General features: G+C 38.5%; 1 protein-coding gene across 1 annotated transcript in view; it reads right to left on the bottom strand.

Moving 5' to 3' along the window:
* The window catches only part of LOC140150258 (integrin beta-1-A-like), a 123,864-nt gene that overhangs the window by 77,110 nt on the left and 25,181 nt on the right, over nucleotides 1-21,573 (bottom strand). Inside the window, exon 2 of the mRNA XM_072172261.1 lies at nucleotides 17,518-17,637. Coding sequence (XP_072028362.1) covers nucleotides 17,518-17,632 — 115 coding nt within the window. The 5' untranslated portion in view covers nucleotides 17,633-17,637. The remainder of the gene's footprint in view (nucleotides 1-17,517; nucleotides 17,638-21,573) is intronic.

Below are 21,573 nucleotides of genomic sequence, written 5' to 3'. Positions count from 1 at the left end.
AAAAATGTATGTAAATACTACATGACTTTTGTTTCACTTCTTACAACTTCAACTTTATTTATGAAGCTGATTTTCATCTGGAAAGGTATATTCAACAAAACAGGACTGTGTTCAAGTATCTATGTAGCTCTTAATACGGAAAGAATTGAATTTTTATTGTTCAATATAACTCTAATTATAATTTACTTAATTTACTTATTTTACCATTTTTTACGGTAATTTACCGGTAATTTACCGCCATTTTTAATTTACCGGTAAATTAACAACACTGCTTCATCTGGAAACAACAGGCATTGTAGGTTTTAGTACGTAGTCGTCGTACACGTATGCATACTCTCAAATCACCTCACATACACACACCCCATCCCATACACACACCCCATCCCACACCCACACCCCATCCCCTACACACACCCTCAATACACCCACCCCTTTAGCCACACAAAAACCCAACACAGGGCACACCACCAAGAGACATTTTGAAGGGCAATAAGAGTCAAACTGCTCATAGGATAATTCCCTTCAATGTAATTATCCTAGGTACCCTCCCATAATGTAATTACCAATTACTAACTTGACCAGGCAACCCAGGACAATTTCTTAACCATCTCAAGCTCCTCCACCTTACCACAACATCATCTGTGCATATATAAAATTATAAAATTTCACAATTTCTTGCATGATTTTTAATTAAAATCTGAGCAGATGTATGATAATCAATTGATTTGAGCTAGGAGATAATGAGTGAGCAAACAAGTGGCAGTTCAAGTTCATTAACCCAAGCCTGGGTTTTATTGATTGATTACTCATCAAAGTGTAGTATAGGGACCTAGTGAATTGTGCGATTTTGCGCATCTCAAAGAGGTTTCAAAACCGTTTCCCTTTAAATTTTACTTTCTGACAAATAACATAGTGTAACAGTTTTAACCACTTTAGGGTACAGAATTAGATAGGGCTTTCAACAGGTGTAGTTAAAAATCAACCTTCCTATGCCTTGGTTTTTTGTTTTTGTTTATTTTTTGAAAATAATAACATTCATGAAGGCTTTGAGAAAATATTTGAGAAAATATTGAAGAAAGGAATATTTGTGACAGGAAATGGGACATTTAAGGTTGTAACGTCATCTCCTAATTATAGTGTCATAGAAAGAGAGCGAAGTCGAAAATGAAAATTGCAGTGGACGTACATTTTATTTTTTCAATTGCAGTTTTTCTTTTTCTTTTTTTTTGTGTGTGCATTTTGTCAGTCCCTATTTTAGTTAATTTGTACTTAAGAGCACAGGTTATGTAAAGGTCATTTGTTTGGTCACTTTAAGAGATGGGCAATGATGGTCACTTCCCACACTTCACAGATTCACAAAGATGTCATAAAGTGTAGACATCATCATAGCTAAAAAGAGATGCAGACATATGATTTTGATAAATGGAAGGACAAGATAGATAGGACAGGTGCATTAGAACAAATCTATAAATACATCAAAGAAATTGTGAAAATATTATTGCATATTACACAAACCATTTGACCTCTTGTCAGATTTCTAAATTATAAGATGCATCACTTTCTCTTAACTTGTTGGCATTAATTTTAAAGAACAAAATTACATGCTAACAATATGGATCATAATTTGTCTTAATATTGTTGGCAACTCAAAAAATTATGATTGATACTCTGTATAACAGGCCCGTAGCCAGGGGGGGTTCGAGGGGTTCGATCGAACCCCCTAAAATTTTGACACAAAAAAGGAGAACATGGGAAATGTGGTTGAAATGGCCATTTTAGCACAAAAATTGTTATTTTCTCAAGGCTTGCCAAGCACTTACTCCTATTAATTTTAGGCTCAGATTAGCGGGACGATTTGAAAAATCCCCGACGCCCAGTTTATGTAGGCCTATGACTTAATTTAATGCTATAAATACAGCAGAGTCATTATTTGCCTCTTTATCTCATCTAGATTTGAAGATTTAAAAAAAAAAATTTGGTGTGCAAAAAAACGATAACCGAGAAAGCTTAGTTCAGAGATGAAGGGAGTGATATAACATAGGAAAATAAGATAATTGATAATATTTGTGATGAAATAACGCACCTGATTAACAATTTTTTCTTGTTTTTATCGAGCTAATTTGCCTCTTTGCTATAATATATCCATATATATTCCTGATAATAATGTAAAAATAATGCACCAAATGCCTTCAATTGGGACTTCATTTTTCAAAATTCTTCCCATTCTGAGGGGCACATCCCCCTCAGACACCCCCTGCCCCTGATGATTTGCAACTTTTTCTTGTTTTAACCGCACTAATTTGCGTCTTTGCTGTAATATATTGAACCAATATGTTGATAGGCCTAATAATGTAAAAATGGTGCACCATGCATGCCTTCAATTGGGACTTCATTTTTCAGCTCAGACACCCCTATGCCTGATTTGCAACTTTTTCTTGTTTTAACCGTGCTAATTTGCCTCTTTGCAGTAATAAATTGAAACCATATATTTCTGATAATAATGTAAAAATTGTGCACCAAATGCGATCAATTGGGACTTCATTTTCAAAATTCTCCCATTTCTGAGGGGGAACATCCCCCTCAGACACCCCCCTCTTGCCATGAGTTCAGCGGCTTGATACTCCCTTCTGTGCCATTACTCATCAGTTATACTTAACAGAAATCTGCAAAAACGAACCCCCTAACTCGGAGGGCTGGCTACGGGCCTGTATAATAATTGGTGTTTATTCAAGTACATTTTTTTTCTTTTGTCTGTTTTGTCCTTTTGAATTACTGATGCTATTTTTAAAGTCACAGCTTCCCTTTAATATTGCCTTTTATCGTGTTTTGCATGGCTTCGGTCAAACATAAATAATGCAAAGATCTTGTACTGTAACAAAATTGACAAAGATACAAATTACGAATAGAAAATGATTCAGTCAGTCAAAAATCAAAACTTTATCTCCCAAAAGCTGAAAATGCCACATGCTTGAAAATGCCAGATATATCCTAAAATATTGCAAAAGTGGGAAAATTACCTCGGTAACAAATTTTGTTTTGCAAAGAATAATTAGTTAATCTGGAATTTGCTAAACTTACAATGTACCTAATTCATGTACTTTAAAACTTTTGTGACCAAATAACAGAATCATTTTCCGAATATGCTGTCTCAGCCTAGCTTCTAGTATCTAAACTCAATTACTCACTTAAAACACACTTGGCATTGATGGAGCAATTTAAAACAAGCACAAGTCACTATTACTAAAACAGTAGGAAGTGTATAGGGGGAAATAATAGGGAAACATTAGGCCCGATTCAACTATGCTCCGTATCCGCCTGTGATGATAGCATTGATTAGACATCTAAACGCAGCAGGTGCAGACGTGAAAACGAGCCGTCGGCCGTTAGCATTCAGACGACGACTATAACGTTTACTATGAATCAACATGGAATAAAGCCAAAGTGGAGAATGTCATCACTACAATCATCTCATCCCCAATGACAAAGTTCAATAACCTCCACCCAATAAGCATGGCTACAAACTTGACCTCAAGTTGATGAATTGAATTTTTGTACCCAACATACTCAAAGGTCATTCTATTATGTAGAAGCCTACTGGGGGTTACAGAACTGTGTACTGACTGATGAGTGTGTGTGATGAGGAGGAGTCTTGTAGTAACACTCATGGATCAACTGGGGGGAGTTGTGTTGATGAGTGTATGTGTGGGGTGCATGGTGAGCTTGTGAATCATTGTAAGATTGGGTTTTATTTCAGTCACATCAATTGTTTGATTTAGGTTATACATGTACAAGTATTGGATTAAGTGCTCCAATGGATCTGTTGGTAAAACTACTGTAAAAGCTGAAATTTTCACAACTTCGTTTTTTGCATTTCACCGATTTTGTACTATTTTAAAATAAAAGCTTTTATACCAGGACTCAGTTTGATAATAATGTGAGTCCTGGTTCATCTGACTTGAGTCCAGTCCAGGATGGATCACTTTAGGTTAAACAGGACTCACTTTTTTAAGTAACGCTGACAGTCAGTCTAGTGCCTACAGCCTAATATCAATGACATAGTTCAATTCAACAATTATAGCTCAATTTCTGCCTTTTACTTGAATATATACAATGTAGTAGAAACCCATTTTGGTTCACCATTTCTTATTTCATGGGTATCTCAGACTACATGGTGATGCGCTATGGTTCAGGACAATAAGTGTAGCTTGATTTTTACAATAGTGAAGTACCGGGCCTGAAACAAGACCTGTAGCCCATTTATTTTCACCTTTGGTTGTTACAATTGTTGCATAATAACCTCTATCAATGAAATTAACAAAAATAAAACCCTCACAAAAATTACCACTAATACAGTACCGGTATAGCTTCTCTCCTCAATGGGGCACAAAATTATTAATTCTGATTTATAGTTACTACTCCATACAATAGCATTATTTTATCTTATGTATGTATCTCAGTGGCTTTTACTTTACTCCATACAAGAGCATTTTATCTTACTTGTATTTTCCAATACATTGTACGTATACATGTACAGTGTATGCTACATTTTCAATTATAACATTAAATACAGTTTGGTTTTGGTTCTGAAAATGGTTAGAATTACTTCTAAAAAATGTTGTGTCCTGATTTTTAAATCAACAAACCAACAGAAGCATACAAACAAACAAACAAACAAACAAACAAAACAAACACATACACAAAACAAGTACATGTAAGGCTCTTGCTTAAATGCAGAAGATATTGATGCCATGTACCTTAATATGTATGTTAAGATACACACACTGAACAAAAATATATTCATCAACTATCACCCAAACTATACAAAAATTGTAGGCACCTACTACACCACCATAACAACATAGTCAAAATACCATCATGACTCTATCCTCAATTTCCTTTGCAAATTGGTAAAATGTATGACTTGAAACCCCTTTTATCCAACCATATACATGTACTATCTACTGAAGATGACAGTTATTACACATTACCACACAAGTCACTTGGATCACCCTCACTGCACAGATGATGAGGCACCCATATTTGGAGAGATTGGCCGGTCAGCTGTCTTATCACCCTCTGCTGGTCTTATACCAAGACTAGATACACTGTCCAACAACTATGGATGTGCTCTAAACTTTGTTAGTCTTGCATCAAGTATTTGTATATAGCCTGTCAATCTGTGTTTCATGTCTGGTAACCGACTTTATATTAGTTGCAATAACATTGCAATGACCAATAATCCCATTTACAACTAATCAAAGCCCGATTTCTAATAGTGGATATCAGTTGCTAATATGTCAGTTTATAGTCAAAACAATTCTAATTGCATTTACATCAAATTGAATACTGAAGAGAGATAGGTGTTCAAATGGTATGAATTTAATGACCACATTAAGATAAATTATTTTATCTTGAACCAATTTAAAATCTAAATATAATATGTTGTATATTCTAGATTTATATTTTAATGACTATGTTTATGCATACCGTAATTATTTCATCTGGAACCAATTTAAATCCATAATATAATACACAACATACTGGCAATATAGTAGTGTTCTACTGATGATATAGGTTACATATTAAATCAGCCAATTATCTAACTAATCGGTATCTGATCTATGTAGCAATATGAAGAAAAGTGGTTACAAAATCTTTGAATTTTCATCCTGAGCACAGTTCTTTGTCTTGTATTTTGGTTTATTGTAATTGTAAATCATTTAGGTTCAGCTTCACTTTTTGGTAACTTCATCCTGTTCATATTATATTTTAATTAGGGAAAGGCTACCATTCTGGCCCTTCTTGGTCTTTCAGCAGCTTTCTCTATAATGTTCTTGCTTACATGTGTTTTGTAAATGCATGTTTTTATTGTCGTTAGATCTCTCATTTTAAATATTTTTATGGAATACTAAATGGATGTATGTGGTGATCCAGACTATTTGTACAAATTAAAGCATTTGAAAACATTTGTACAAAACATCCAAAAACCTCATGTTTTAATTTCTAGGTACCTAAAAGCCCAATTCCGTCGATCATGACCTTGCTATTAGGTGCAGCTGTACTGTACATCCTAGCTGTGAATAATGTAATATGATCTGGATATCTGGTCAAATGGGAATCAATGCTAATTAATTTGAATTTGCAACAGAGCTGTGTATACACCTTACCGCCATATGTGGCTAAATGTAGGTTGTATGATGGCATCCACAAATATACAACATCGTGTTTGTCTTACCATAGACCTTGGAAGATAGGTCTTACTATGTTTGGATCATAATGCCACATTTTATACATTTTTAAAATAAATTTCTCTAAGCAAATAAAAATAAGGCAGGACAGGTGAAGGGAGAAAGCTCATGCTACATGTACAAGAAAAATCATTGCTTTTTGCTAGTATTATTTCCATTGTGGAACATGATTGAACATATCTTAATTCCAATAAGGCGACAAAAACACAAACCCTGTTCTACGGGTGGATGGGCCTTTCATGTAAGGTTGGTCAGTCTGGCTTTTTTTAGCAAATGACTCTAAAAATCACCAAAATCAAAACAAGTATACTTTTTGTTCCAAACAGCTAATTTTACAGGCATACAGCAATTTCCATCACATTCAATTCACTTTTGGCTAAAATACATACAAAATGTGGGTCAGTTGGGCCCGTAAAATAGGGTGTTTTTGTTGTCGCCTACCTAACAAAGTTCTGTCATCTACAGTATGTTCATAATGATGATAAATTCATGAATATGTGCATAAATTACTTGACCTGCATGGCTTCCAACCTAATTCACATGCTAATAAATCAATCAAAGTGTCAATTTCTGAATAATTTATCGACACATCCTATAGGAATGATATTCAAGCATGATTGAAAAGGGGCCGATTTTAATTTTTTGGGCTTGCATTATTTTTCCATTCCTCGCTCTGCGTATTGCATTGTGTTACGTCCTGCTAGGGTGAAGCATATAGAATGATATAGGCCACCTAATTTTTTCATTATATTAATGTAACACTAAGAGGTCTAGTAATTGCTTTATGAACAATGATGAATGAATGGACAAGCACATGCCTAATTGAAATGTGATGTTACTTTCATCAATGGTATATAAAGCCTATTAATCCCATACACCTCTTATTTTAAGGGTGTGGTCTAATTTTTTATATTCTGGTTTGCACTTTCCTGCATTAAGGTCTACCATTAAAACAATATGTTTCCAAATTTTGAGTTGTATTCCTCCAGCGATTTTGATATGAGAAGCAAAAACATGAACAATGTCCCATAGAATAGTACATGAATACTGTACGCTTCCTATGTGGTTACCACAATTCACTACATTTTTGTTCACATCATCTAAACCAAACATATCTCGGGTGTTAAATTTTACTGGTGTTATGAGAAATCATGTACTTTTCTTGTGATACCAAAATCTTAAATCTGATGAAGAACAAGGGAAATGAGGCTGCATGTCGGCTCACAATGCTTTTAATCCGACATCTTGCTTTCTGCAGCAGCATATTTTTTCATTGTCCACTCCAGAAAATGTAGAGAAGTCTATGGACAAACCCCAAACAAAGCTAATCATATGGGCAGAAAATCGCACCTGAGAACTTACAAATCTTAACACATAAAAATAATTTACCAAGTGCTAATAAAATGGTTCTAATTCATGCATGCGGAAAATCTAACGGCACTTTGCACTTTACAACACCCATTCCACTTACCAAATTGCACATGCAAATTTCATCGCACAAATTCAATTTCGTTTGATGCGGAATTACATTATTTGTTCTCAGTCTCAATTTAAAGTGTAATTTCCTTTCTAAATTTTCAAATGACTACATGGCTTCTTTAAATGGGCACTTATCGTGCTACATTGCATTGAAAATGGTCCAGTATTGCACTTGAACTTCATTGGTAAGTGAATAACTATTACTAAATAACAGTCACAACACTTAGTTTTAGAGACTTATTTATTTTACAATATATGCCATACATACTCCACAAATGGTGAATTTGTACTACTGGGACATAATGGAAAAGTCAACATCCTGCGGTACCATTTTGTTGTTTTGTTCAAGTTGGAAATGGGGCCATTGTATAGAGTACATTGTACAGCTTTTTACTGTTCAAATTGTCATCTGAATGTGCAAGAAAGCAGTATGTGTATATTGAAGTCAATTGCTATGTATGGTTATCTGGCCTATGATACCTTCTTTTCTGTCTCATTATTTCTGTAATTATTGAATTTTTACTAAACATGATAAAACTTTTTGTTTTCTATATTACCAAGGGCGGGTTATACTTACCTAATATATTATTCAATACAAACTGCAACCTCTCTAGGGTGCGTAAACCTTCAAATAACACCGTAAAAATCCCCAAATAAAAAGGGACCGGCAACCCGGATCCTGGGATTACCCATAGCGCCTAGCGGCGCACCTACTTCCTCTCTCGCCCACATGAATATGTCATACCGAAGCAAATTCAGGGGAGGAGGTGGCTTGAATAATATATTAGGTAAGTATAACCCGCCCTTGGTAATATAGAAAACAAAAAGTTTTATCATATTACTGGCGGGCTTATACTTACCTAATATATTATTCAATACAAACTGCAACAGTCTGGCACCGTGAAACTAGGTGGCGGTGAATTTGCGACCGCACTGCCTAGACTAATTGACAGCGGAGATAATATTTTCCTAAATCAATATAACAGATATAAGGAACTGGGACCAACTCACGGTCCTTATCGTCTCCTGAAATAGATAGCAAATGAATGGTTAGAAAAGAATGACACATGTTCTTTCCTACCCATCTCTTAGTGATTGTGTGCATTGGCCTTCAGTACCGCCGTGGCGAAACTAGTCTGCGCACAAGGTCCTGTATCCCTCAAATATCTCGTAATGAAGGATGATTCTGACGGGGATTCTGACTTCCAGGACACGGTATTTACTATCTCTCATATATTGGCGTCATGGTTAAAGGCCCATGACGCCGATAGGCCTATTGACCTTGATGAATGAGCAGGGGTGGGACCTCCCTCTCACTGCCTTCGCTTTCCTAATTACATCAATGTGCCCTCCAAAAGCGACAGCCAAAGTCGCTTTGGCTGCTGGCTTAATGTTTGTCTGTGCTGTGACAAATCATTGCTGAATTGGTTTTCCCTTAATGATGCGCACTAGGCTAGTGTGATCAATGTACCCTCTAAGTATCTGAACTGGACAGTTCAAACGATCTTTACAATGTATAGAGTGAGGGTTCAGAGGAGGGAGAACACTGGAGAAGCTGAAAAATTAGATCTCTCATTTTCACCAGGAATCCTGGACAAAAACAAGGTCACCCACGATCACTAAAAGCGATGTCCTTACCTATCGCTAGTGCGTGAAGTTCAAAATAGCGTCTGCCCAAAGCCAGAGCAATAAGAAAGACCGTTTCAGAGATAGGTCCCGTAGAGATGCTGCCTGAGCTGGTTCAAACGGCGGACCTCTCAGATATTCCAGGACAGTATGAAGATCAAAGGATGGCATGATCTTCCTAGCTGGTGGTCTCTTAATAAACATACCTTCAATAAGATGAAGGTTTTTATTGTTACTAACTGAAGATCCACCAGGAGAGCCTGGATGGACTGCCTGAATGGCAGATCTGTAGCCCTTGACAGTAGTAACTTGCAGACCATTATTAAATCTAGCTTGTAGAAAATCTGCGATTACACCAATAAGGGGCTTTATTTGGAGTAACTTTCCTTCTTTTACACCACTTGTAGAAGGGTCGTAGAAGTGCAGAGTATACTCTGTATGTTGATTTCTTCTACCTGCGGCTACCAATTTGGCAGCCTCCTTAGAAAAGCCTTCCTCCTGGAAACGTTCCACGACAGCGGTCATGCAGTCAGATGTGTGACACAGGTCGTGGAATTGGACTTTCAGTCCTGGTATCCAAAGAAGATCCGCAATCAGAGGAAGGATCAGTGGTTGATCCACTATCAGCGACATTAGACTGTGGAATCAGTGTTGGCGAGGCCAGAATGGTGCAATCAACAGGACAAGACAGTCCTCCCTTCTCAAAGTCATCAGATGGGTTTGAACCCCTGATTTCACTGATCTATAGATTACAAGGCGGCGACTTAATCGCTGAGCTACGAAGAAGTCTCCTTATTTTCTGGAGGACTCTTGAAATCAGAGATATCAGGGGAAATGCGTAGCCGCCATTCCAGCGCCATTCCCTTATCGAAAGGCGTCCATCGCTAGGGCTCTTTCGTCCTGCATTCTGGAGCAGTACACTAGTAGTTTGTGATTCCTTGTCAACATAAAGAGAACTACTGATGGTTGGAATATTTCCCTGAACAAAGGTTGAGCTATCTGGGGAGATAGCGACCATTCGGTCGGATTCAGAGACACACCCTGAGACAGATTGTCTGCTAGGGTGTTCAGTATCCCGGGAATGTGTACTGCGAATAGAGTTATATTCGTAGTAACTCTCTTGTGCGGAGGCAAAGGGTAGGAGATTTCGTCCCCCCTTGACGATTGATGTATGCCACAACCGTGGAATTGTCTGTTTTGATCAGTATAAGCTTCCCTTGCACTTCTGCTTCAAAGCTCTGAAGACCGCCCCTTAGTTCTAGTAGTTTATATGAACTTTGGCCTCCATCCTGGACCACGTATCTCTGACCTTGTGGTCCAACATGTGACCCCCAGCCTGACTGTGACGCATCTGTCGTCAGAGTGAGTTGAAAGGGAAGTTGGGGGAAACAACACCCCTTGCTAGGTTGCTGTGATTTTCCCACCAATGCAATTCCGTTCACGCGATCTCCGTCATTGGAACCATGACATAAAGATGGTGTCTGACTGGATTGTAATGATACAGCAGGTGCAATTGAGTGGGTCTCATATGATAGCGGCACCAAGGCACCAGATCTACTAGACTGGCCATCAGTCCTAGTACTTTTAGCCAGGCTATCGCTGGGGCCGAATTTGATTGTCTCAGAATTCCTGCACACTGGTTCATATTGGCAACTCTGTCCAGTGAGAAGGTTGCCAGGCCTTGGACCAAGTCTAGGATTGCACCTAAAAATGTAGGGGTTTGAGAAGGCACCAGATAGGACTTTTTTGGAGGTTCACTATGAATCCTAGGTCCGTTATAGTATTCAGGACAACCTGAAGATGGTGCTTCGCCTCTTCCTTCGATATGCCTGTGATAATCCAATCGTCTAGATACCTAGATGGATTTCAATGTTCTGTTGTCTTAGAAAGGCCGTTACTGCCTTGACTATGCGAGTAAATACCCGTAGACTCGTAGAGAGTTCGAAAGGGAGGCACCTGAATTCGTAGGCCTTGCCCTGAGTGGGTGAATGGGAACATGTAGATCTGCATCTTTGAGATCTACGGATGCTGCCCATTTGCCTTAAATTCAGGATTGGTCTCCAATCGCCCGTTTTCTTGGGGCTAGTGATTGCATTCCTTTCTAGAAGTGCTGAGACCTCGTCTAATAGAAGTTTTCTTTTTAAGTCTTCTTTTGGTAACATGGTCCTGTGGACCTGTGCACGTGACGGGGGAGGTTCTGTAAACTCTACTCTGTACCCTCCGTCACTGTGCGTAGAACCCATATGTCTGGGTTTATGTATGGTCATGCTTTTGCGTAAAGTATAAGGCGACCACCCTCGCCACGAGAGACCTCTGGGAATGGAGGCTGCAACATCTGGCCCAGATCTCGCAGCACCATGATCGGGGCAGCATCAAAATCCCGAAGGATTTCCCACTCGAGCCTTTTTTAGCAGCAGGGGGATCCCCTGCTGCGGCTGAACTGGGGTTGTAAGGCCTAGCGGTTTCACCACCACGACCGTGACCTCGGCCTCTATAGCTACCGCAACCTCTCTGTGCCCCCCCTTCCCTGTTTGCCGAAGCAAAACTGGGTTGGCTGCGCTTAGGTCCATACTTGCTGCCTTGTTTGACTTTGCCTCGAGATGCAGCCAGAGGTTTCCGTGCAGAGTCTATAGTATTCTTGTCCCTGATCATTGCTAGCTTTTTGACTGATTTGGCAAAAGTTCTGCCAAAGAGAGCCTCTGATGAGAAGAGTAGACCATTCAGCAGGACCGGCAGTTCGTCAATGAACTCCTTCAAAGTGTAGCTGAAACACTCTCATGTCTTAGAACAGAAAGCCGATGAGACAGTGTCATCGCTTCTTTCAAATGAATGTCAGCCATGTTCACTAGTAATTTTGCCATGGCTGCTACCCCAGTAGGCTCATCCTGACTATCTTCCTCAATTTGATTGATGAGGGAATTCAGTAATAACAACTGAAAAGTGTCAAGTTTTGTTTGAGACTTGATGTGTTTATTCAAAGCTAGGGGCTCTTTCTCCCAAGAGGGTGAGAAAAAGGCAGGCTTGGACACCGACCCGGACTTAGACATTATCTTCTCCAGTTCCTTATCCATGGTAGGGACTTTGAGTATGTCTTCACAGTCCTTTTTTGGAACACATAAAGCCTTAGCTACAAAACTATGTGGTCCGGCACGCCCCTTGGCTTTCATAACCTTCTCCCGCTCTTTCTTAATCTGAGAAGGGAGGCGGAGCAAGGGCTTAACGCCCCCATTCGAGGCCCCTATATTGCCTAGTAGGTAGCAGGGGTACTTGATCATCAGATGCCAAGTCCGAAGACACATCATCAAACTTCACAGTTAGATTAAAAATGTCACAAACTTCTTTGAGAATCGGATCATACGCTCCTTATTAAACAAGTCCTTTTAGTCTCCCTGACTGACTCGGTGGAGCCGTATTCCTCTTGACTCATCTTGACGGACTCCTGATCATCATCCACACTACATGTAGGAGTGCCATCCTCTGAGTCACTGTCACTACTGGGAGCCACCAAAGGTCCCGTAGGCACAGCTGTTTGACATACAGTAAGAGAATCTACATTCGACCGAGACAATGGTTGATCACTGACTGGTCTTGTATTAGTACATCTCAACTGAGGACCAGACTCCCCCAAAGAATTATTATTCATTGTGGATTGAGTCTGTTGCTGCTGTGAAAAGGGTTGAGGAAAACAGCCTTGCCATTGTGCCAGGTTAGGCTGCATAAACCAGCAGGGGGAGGATGGGTATTGAAACCCTCCTCCCGGCTGTCCTACACTTGCAAATGGGTTTATAAAAGCCCTATTATTCATTAATTGAGCATTATATGCCGATGTATCATGAATACTAGGCTGTTCCATAGCGGTCATATACGGCAGGCCATTACTGGTTCCCGTGCCGACTGACCCGCCTTGCATGACGGGTGCGGTAGAATACATACCGCCCACTTGACTGGTCGATGTGCTATATATAGCGACCCCCGACCGAGCCCAGAAATATGATCGCGTGCCGTAGCAATTGATCGATCATTGTCAACAAGTGAGGATGCATGCATCACTGCCCCATCGCCATGTGTCATTATTGACATTGGGGAAGCGCATGGAAAATTATTGCTAATCGGAGCAGCCCGCTCTTGCGGCCGTCTGGCTGTTCCCTGCAATACGCTGACCGAACTCACCCCCGTCGATTGCGTGGGTTTTAGTTGGTAATCAGCGGGAGTAAGACGCTCAGAAACACCACTCGACGGTGGTACTATTTCGGCTCTTCTCACCATGGCCGCGTCCGTCCCTCCCACTGGAAAGGACTGGCTAGCCATTATTACAGAGGGATTAAGAGGGTCAGATCGAATGTCCGCCCTATCCGCACTCTGCGTGATTGTACTCATCTTTATATGCCCTGTGTGCACTTCTCGTGGGGCAGATTGAGTATTATAATCACCGGGAGAAATATGCCTTGACTCATTTGGTCTGGCTCTTCCCGTTATGGGGTTGAACGCCCTTGTCCCTCCTACAAACGGAGCCGACAAACGAGGCTGTTCAATGGGGGAGGTACTCTCGGAATCAGCGGTAATTAAACTGCTGTTGTTAGTATTATTGTTAAATAATGGAGTACCTCCATCGGTCACTGGGGAACCCGCACGTACCAAAGTGGTTGAGGGGATGACCGATGTTGTCGATCCTGTTTAGCATGCACTAGGATTATTCGACCCATCGGAAGTTGCGTCACCATATTAGTCAGCTTTACTGACCCATGGGAGGGGCCGTGCGGAACTAGACTTCCCGGAATCAGGGACCGGCTCGGTGGAGCCCAACCCGTGAAGGTGGGGCCCAAGAGACACGGTATTACCCTTCTTACCAATTGTCTTACCTGATTTAGCCTTAGGTTTAGGTTTCTGCTTTGGCCTCTGGCGTACATCCAATGCCATTGCTCTGATAGCTTGAGAAACACAGTGGGAATGATTGTCTAACTCCATAAGGGAGACATTACACTTCTTACACTGAGAGGGCATTGTGGATGTTAAGTCTATACTCAGAACGAATCAGAGAAAATACGCCAAAAAGCTTTGTTTATGTAAATAGCAAGGCAAAAGAAGACTAAATACTAAACCCTATTGTATATAAATACGTAAAAGGCCACAAAATATACAGGTCAATATTAACGTATGAGCTCCTAAGCAAAGGACAGACGTAACAAGACGGTAGCTGGTAGACATATGCATATTATTGGTGTGTTAATCTCACTCACGGAAACCTGTAGTTTCAAAGAATAAAAAGAGGTAAACATTAATGCATGCATGCATAACACACATATAAAGCAACTCGTAGCTCTCTTTCTTTTAATTAGAAACGAGATGCAAATTACAACATACATTTATAAAATGGAACACCCAATATACTACAATAAGTATGGGGCCTATATGAAATATGTATGAAGCTGTATAAATATGAATTACCACATGTATAAAGTCGGCAACTGGGAGCAGAATTCTGCACCTGTGTCCTGTGATCCAGCGGGAATTTCCAATGTCTAAAGAGCCGCTAAATGATAAAAATATCGAGCATAACCGACAAATAATGGTAAACTGGCATTGAGTGAAGGTTTAGCTATGAAAAGAACCACATATGACTTGTCAAAACCTTAAGATTAACTTAGATTTAGATAGATTTCTACAGACAAATTATCATACATGACCTTATTCATGGGGTTCTAAAAGAGAGAGGAAGTAGGTGCGCCGCTAGGCGCTATTTCCTCTCTCGCCCATTTGGGGATTTTTACGGTGTTATTTGAAGGTTTACGCACCCTAGAGAGGTTGCAGTTTGTATTGAATAATATATTAGGTAAGTATAAGCCCGCCAGTAATATTGCCAATTTGCCATCCTCTGAGAAAAACTTAATAGAAATAAATCTAGCAACCAAAAAACTTGAAAATGCAATCCTTTGTGGCACCTATGCCTGAAAAAATCAGATATGCAGATAGGGGTTGTCATTTTAAACATTTTTGCTATTCCTAGAAGTGCTCAAAAAGCAGACCAAAGAATGAAACTATTTTTATGGAGTATATAATACATTACATACTAACAGTGGCGGCACCAGGATTTTATTCTGGGGGGGCATGGGAATTTCAGGGTGGAAGTGAATTTCAGGGTGGGCAAAATCGACAAATTTTGTGCAAAATTGCCTCAAAGAGTGGAAGTTTACGTAATTTGGGGGGCTTTGCCTCAAAACTGGGGGGGGCAAGAAAAATATGGGGGGGCAAAGCGCGCCACTGCATACTAACTTAATGTCCTTGACCCGATCGATATTTTTCCTTTTAAATGACATGAACAAATGTAGTTATTTGTAGTAACCATACCAGAATAGTGTGTACTATCCTATGACAGGGATCATTATATATATATATATTTTTGCTTCTCATATCAAAACCGCTGGAGCAATACAGCTCAAAATTTGGAAACATTAGTGTTTTAATGGTAGGGCTCAATCTAAGATAGAAAACAGAACATGAAAAATCAGACCATACCTCTTTAAGCTTATGACCAGCAAATGTACGAAATACCATTGATAATAATTGTTATCATTGCTCTGATAAGTTGATTAAATCAATACACGCTTGGGTAATAATCGCACCTTATCATATACACCAAAGCAAATACTCCTGGAATACAGGATGGAGTGGGTCAGAGTATGCCTTCCTATTTACATGCAATTCTATGTTATTTACATTATCACATTTTCAATGACGTACAAAACTTTACTCAGAATTTGATATAACTATAATTCTGGAAATATGTATTATTACATGATTTAGATAAAAGTACAAAGTAATTTAGAATAAAGGTGATGCTTGAATGTCAATTTCAGGAATAAAATATTTAGTTTGGGTATCATTGATCTTGTTTTATCAATAATGACACCAAGTCACCCACATACATACATTTTACACTCCCACACAAATATACTTATACACAAATCAACCAACAACAAATAATACAGTACTTAGAGCCTCAAAGTTTTTGTAAATTTTGTAATTGTTTTTAATTTTGTAAAATTGTGTAGAATTTTGAAAAACATTGAGGACCTCCTTCTCCACAAATATTACAACATTGCTGTAGAGTAGTCCCTGTTTGTATGCAAGTGAGGCTGGTCTTGTTTTAGTTTTATAGCACTTATTTATATGCCACAAGACCATTATTTTTGGTCAGTTTTATGGTGATAATGTTGTAAAATGAACTTTGATACATGTACCTATTTTGTCAGACCATAATTGGGCTGGGCAAGTAGATAATATTGTATTTGTTTACAAGGAAACCACAGAAATGTGATCATGTTGCTGAAATTGAAAGAATCGTGTTTTAATTCCAGTGAATCACAAGTTGTCTAGATACCATTTACCACCTTGATGTGGCAGTGACGTCAGTGCGTGTTTCATTGGGCGCAGCTACAAATCGCTAGTGTTCGCTCAAAGTGCTGGCCACACAAGTGCTTAAAGACGACCCATAGATGCGCGCGTGAAAATGCTTTGACGTCACTGCCACATCAGGTTGAAAATGGTATAAACTAGGTACATAGGTCTGTTTTGGTATATTTAGAACAGTCAACACCATTTTGCTTGCAGAATGCAGACCTTTCTTGGAAGCAGAAGAGACAGATGAAGAATATTTAGAAGTGTGTTTGCAACCACATCCTGCACAGGGAGTACCCATCTCACTGCAAATCCATGCAGATCCTGATCCAGAGGCCACTTCTGGATACATCACTTGCTTTAGTCCTTTTTCTATTGCAGTCAGTGATATTATCACTGGTTAAGGCAGCTGTTTCATGCGTGTATCTATATGTAGTATCTTTAAACACAAGCTTGTATAACAGCATTTTGAGTGAATGTTCACATGATATCACAAACTGCACCAGTTGATAAAGAGCCTTATATCTTCTTTTTTTAAAGGGATTAAAGTTATTTTTTATTTCTTCTGTGGTTGCTGGTGATCGGTGATCAAGTGGCAAGGACTCCTCCCCTTTTATGCACCGACGACCAATGGGTCACCCGTCTTGTTGTCAAGACCGTTGATCAGCGTGATTGTTTATCACCTGTGTGTTTACACTCGTGTACGCGATACGCACAGCCAAGACCACGGAAGAAACAAAAAATTAACTTTTAAAGTGTAAAAACCTACCTGGATCTTGTGTTCTGACTACTGAAGATGCAATAAATATAAGACATATGACTAGACTGTGTTGTATTCTCCATGTTGTTATTCTCATTGTGTTACTATAGATAGGTAATGCCATACTACCTGGGAATAAAGAAGAAGACAAACAAAAAAGCAAATTAGTACACATGTGTGTTATCTCCTCCCAATTAATTCCCTGACTCCTAAGAGCTGACACCAATGAACGTAGTTGCAGAGAGAATCATTCCAACATTGCATTGTTATTCATCTCACTCCAGAATCTGGAGAAATAATGAAAATCCTCACTAAGTTGATCGCAAAATATTTGAGCCAAGGAATCTAGAAATGCAGCCCTCTTTCTGACTCAAGATATCAAAAACTATTAAGACACCTCAAGATATGAATCGATAATAACAAGAATAATAAAATAATGAAAATAATGACAACTTTTGGTAATAACAAGAATTAATAATTACAATAACGACACATCTGGAAAAACAGCTTTTATGCACAAGGCAACAACAGATGGACAAAATGTGAATTTAAACACTCAGTAGCAAACCATGTTCAACATTCAGCACAAAGTTGTCAAATCAAAAATCAAAAGAGAGAAAATAAGCCAGGAGTGAGTAAACGACAAATTTCACACATGCAAAGGAATCAATTTCATACACCAGTTAGAATTTCCTCGCCTTCTTCTAAACGCAGCGCTAAAAACACCAGTGAACTTGCACAAATCAATTATTTTTTACAAGTTTTCTTTCTTGAGAGTTCTTGTAGTACAGGTGGTGATGATGTGACATTTTATTTTATTCTGGATGTTACAATATATGCCAAAATTATCTCAATTCTGATGACTCAGTTCCTTAACCTCCAATCAACAACCATACCTCAAAATTTGACCTCAAGTTGTTGAGTATGAGTTTTTGTACCCATTACACTCAAAGGTCATTCAATGCTTGTACAAGCTACTTGGGGTTAAAGAACTGTGTACAACAGATGAGAATGTTTAAGATCCTAGAGTTACCACCAGAAGAAAAGCGCACAGGCAATTAAGCATACAGATGACTGGATTCGCCTTGGGCTCCTGTGATGGTGTACTGACTCAGGATTGCCATTTACAAGCTGCGTGGAAATTCAGCTAAACATTTCCCATTATGGTGGCCTAGATATTTTGTATGATCGACAACGAGTTAAGGTTGCATGAGTGTAAAGCAGAAATATTGCTTTACATTTGATTGGTTTCAAATCAAGATTTAAGATGGGAATATATTTACGCATCATTACATTCATTTAGATTGAGCAATTTAGAAGATTGGTATAGTATATATTGTCTGAGTGTGTGTTTGGGGTATGTGTATGTTGTGTGTAGGGGTGCATGTGTTGTGTCGGGGCGAAGGGGGGGGGGGCTGGGAAGTTATATATGGGGGTGTGTGTGCACCCAACTGTTCAAGAAAAATTTGTAATATCATTTTTACACAATTCACTGAAACAAATGAACCTGAACAAAATGGTACCCAGATGTAATACCCAGATGTAACATTGTTTACCGCAATATAATGTTTCATTGTACCAGAGATCTATTTTCTGGAATAAACTCTCTCTGCACCCAGAGTTTATCACTAATCCTAACCCTAAATTTTGTAATCCTATATCCACTAAGCAAATCCTGTAAACCCTGAACCAAATAATGTAACAGATTTCCAGAGTTACATAAACTGCAACTGTTGTATTCTCTTTTTCCATCGCCTCTTAAAATAACATATATATGTCAGTATAAACCAATATTATATCACCACCATTTCATTTCATTTTTTTTTTAATGACAAATATTGTATCAATACTTTATTGGGTCAAATTATGTAATATCAAAAACAATACATATGTTTCTTCCAAAATAGAAATTTTTTATTTAATGGAAACTGTGAATGCTCATGGAAGCATTTTATTTTTACCCACCCCATATGAAATAAACCTATGCCTTGTCACACAATGACATACTCCAAACAACATGTACACAAGTGAAAGATTTGATAATTTAGGAAATAGTTCTCTAACTTCTCTGACATTTACTGAAACATCTGAAATGAAACATTTGTTATAGTTCTTTGACATGCTCATGGAAGCTCATTTCTTTTTACCCACCCTATATGAAATAAACCTACGCCATATTATCACACAATGACATACTCCAAACAACATGTACACAAGTGAAAGATTTGATAATTTAGGAAATAGTTCTCTGACATTTACTGAAACATGAATGACAAATGCAACATTTGTTTTATACTAGTAAATAGTTCTTTGACATTACATCTATAAGCCTAGGTGAAGTACTATGTAGAAAACTTGAATTGACAAGCTCAATTTGACCTATTCAACTCACAAGCTCAAATATAAACAGTTCAATACAGTATGCCAGAATAGAGTCAGATATCTTCTAGGGCAAGTACAGTATGTTTCTATAGTATTTTGTACATTACAAAGGCAAATACTTTGTTCTGTTACATGTATAATACAGTTTGAAACTTTGGTCTCCTTTCTTGCAATATTGTGAATAATAATAATCTAGTTCTGAGAAGAATGGTATCAGTTTTGATCAAGAACACACAGTACACTACTGGCTGCAAGTGCAAGTTCAGCAGCCAGCTTAGCTCTGGTAAACCTAACTAAACTTGGTGATATTTAAAAACCCAAGTCAAGATGGTGTATGTTTAGGTGATGAATTCCACTACCATATGCATGCCTGTGGCTAGAAATAAACTAGGCTGGGCTGGGCTTTCAAATTGACTTCCGAGTTTAAAATAGTTGATTAGTCTTCAAAACAAAATTAAACATTGATCACATAGTATCTTATGTAGACTGGTACTTCTACAGGACCATATTGGAGTATCAAAATATTAAATACAACCAACAACAAATGAAGTTCATTCGCTAACAGCAAGGGCATCATGTTGTGGAAAGTCAAATAACGTAAAATACTGTAAAATTCCAATATTCACAAGTGCTTTTCAAACCTTTTGGAAATTGAAAATACCTGGCATTGTTCATTTTGTGTGTATATATGTAGTCCATGTGGAAAAACAAAATTGAAAACAAGAAATTGTTTGAACTTACTACATGTAATTGATTACAAAATTAATTGATCAAAATTACCACTTACACTTGATGAATGATGTGGACAATGGGACAGTCATTATAATCTGTTATTATGAGCCAATCCTTTGTATTTGGTGGTATACTCTGTGCAAAAGATTCAATACAATTACCGAATAGGGTGCAACTTGCTAGACTTGAGTCCAGTCCTTGTTTACGGAGTTTAAGGTTAGGGTTTAGGGTTGGGGTAGGGCAGTCTTGTAATAAGACTTTTAGAGTTGCACCTTATTTGGCAATCGCTCCAAAGATTCTTTCGTAATTACTCACAACTTGGCTATCTTATCACTTAACTATGTGTTTGATATTGTGGTTATTTTATGCTTCATACATCTTCATATAAACACTATTATTTTGGGATCCATTAAATTGGACATAACATGTATCCAACAATCACTTCCCACCCACTCAAATTGCTACCCTTGTCTTTAAATCATCCATGCACATCTCCAAAATTAATCAGATATTTCCAATGGTACCTGTAAATAATAATTACAGCTGTAAACCCTCTCATTTTGTGGCAACTTTGTATAATTTCCCCGGGATAATTTCCAACATTTAATTTGTGTGTGTGCGAGTGAGTGAGTGGGAGTTAAAATGGGGATGGGTAGGGTGTGCATCTATTTTCACTAGCAACTGTTGTCTTTTGTATAAAAACATGGACAGTTGGACACACAAACAAAAGTGCTGTGGATATCCATGGTTACTAGACATATTTCACAGGGTGCTATGAAATTGAGAGAGAATTTCACCTATAAATGTATAGGTCCATGGTGTGGTGATTAGTTGTAGTAGCCGCAGTCTGTGGCCCTTATGGATTTAGCGAGCACGTAGCGCGAGAATCCGAACGCGTAGCGCGAGGCGTTCAACCGAAGCGCTGACGCAACCTCTCTGGATAGTATATAA

This window comes from Amphiura filiformis, chromosome 4, assembly GCF_039555335.1.
Source record: "Amphiura filiformis chromosome 4, Afil_fr2py, whole genome shotgun sequence".
Lineage (NCBI taxonomy): Eukaryota > Metazoa > Echinodermata > Ophiuroidea > Amphilepidida > Amphiuridae > Amphiura > Amphiura filiformis.
Note: the sequence above shows the minus strand (reverse complement) of the source record. Positions and strands in the feature narration are given on the sequence as shown.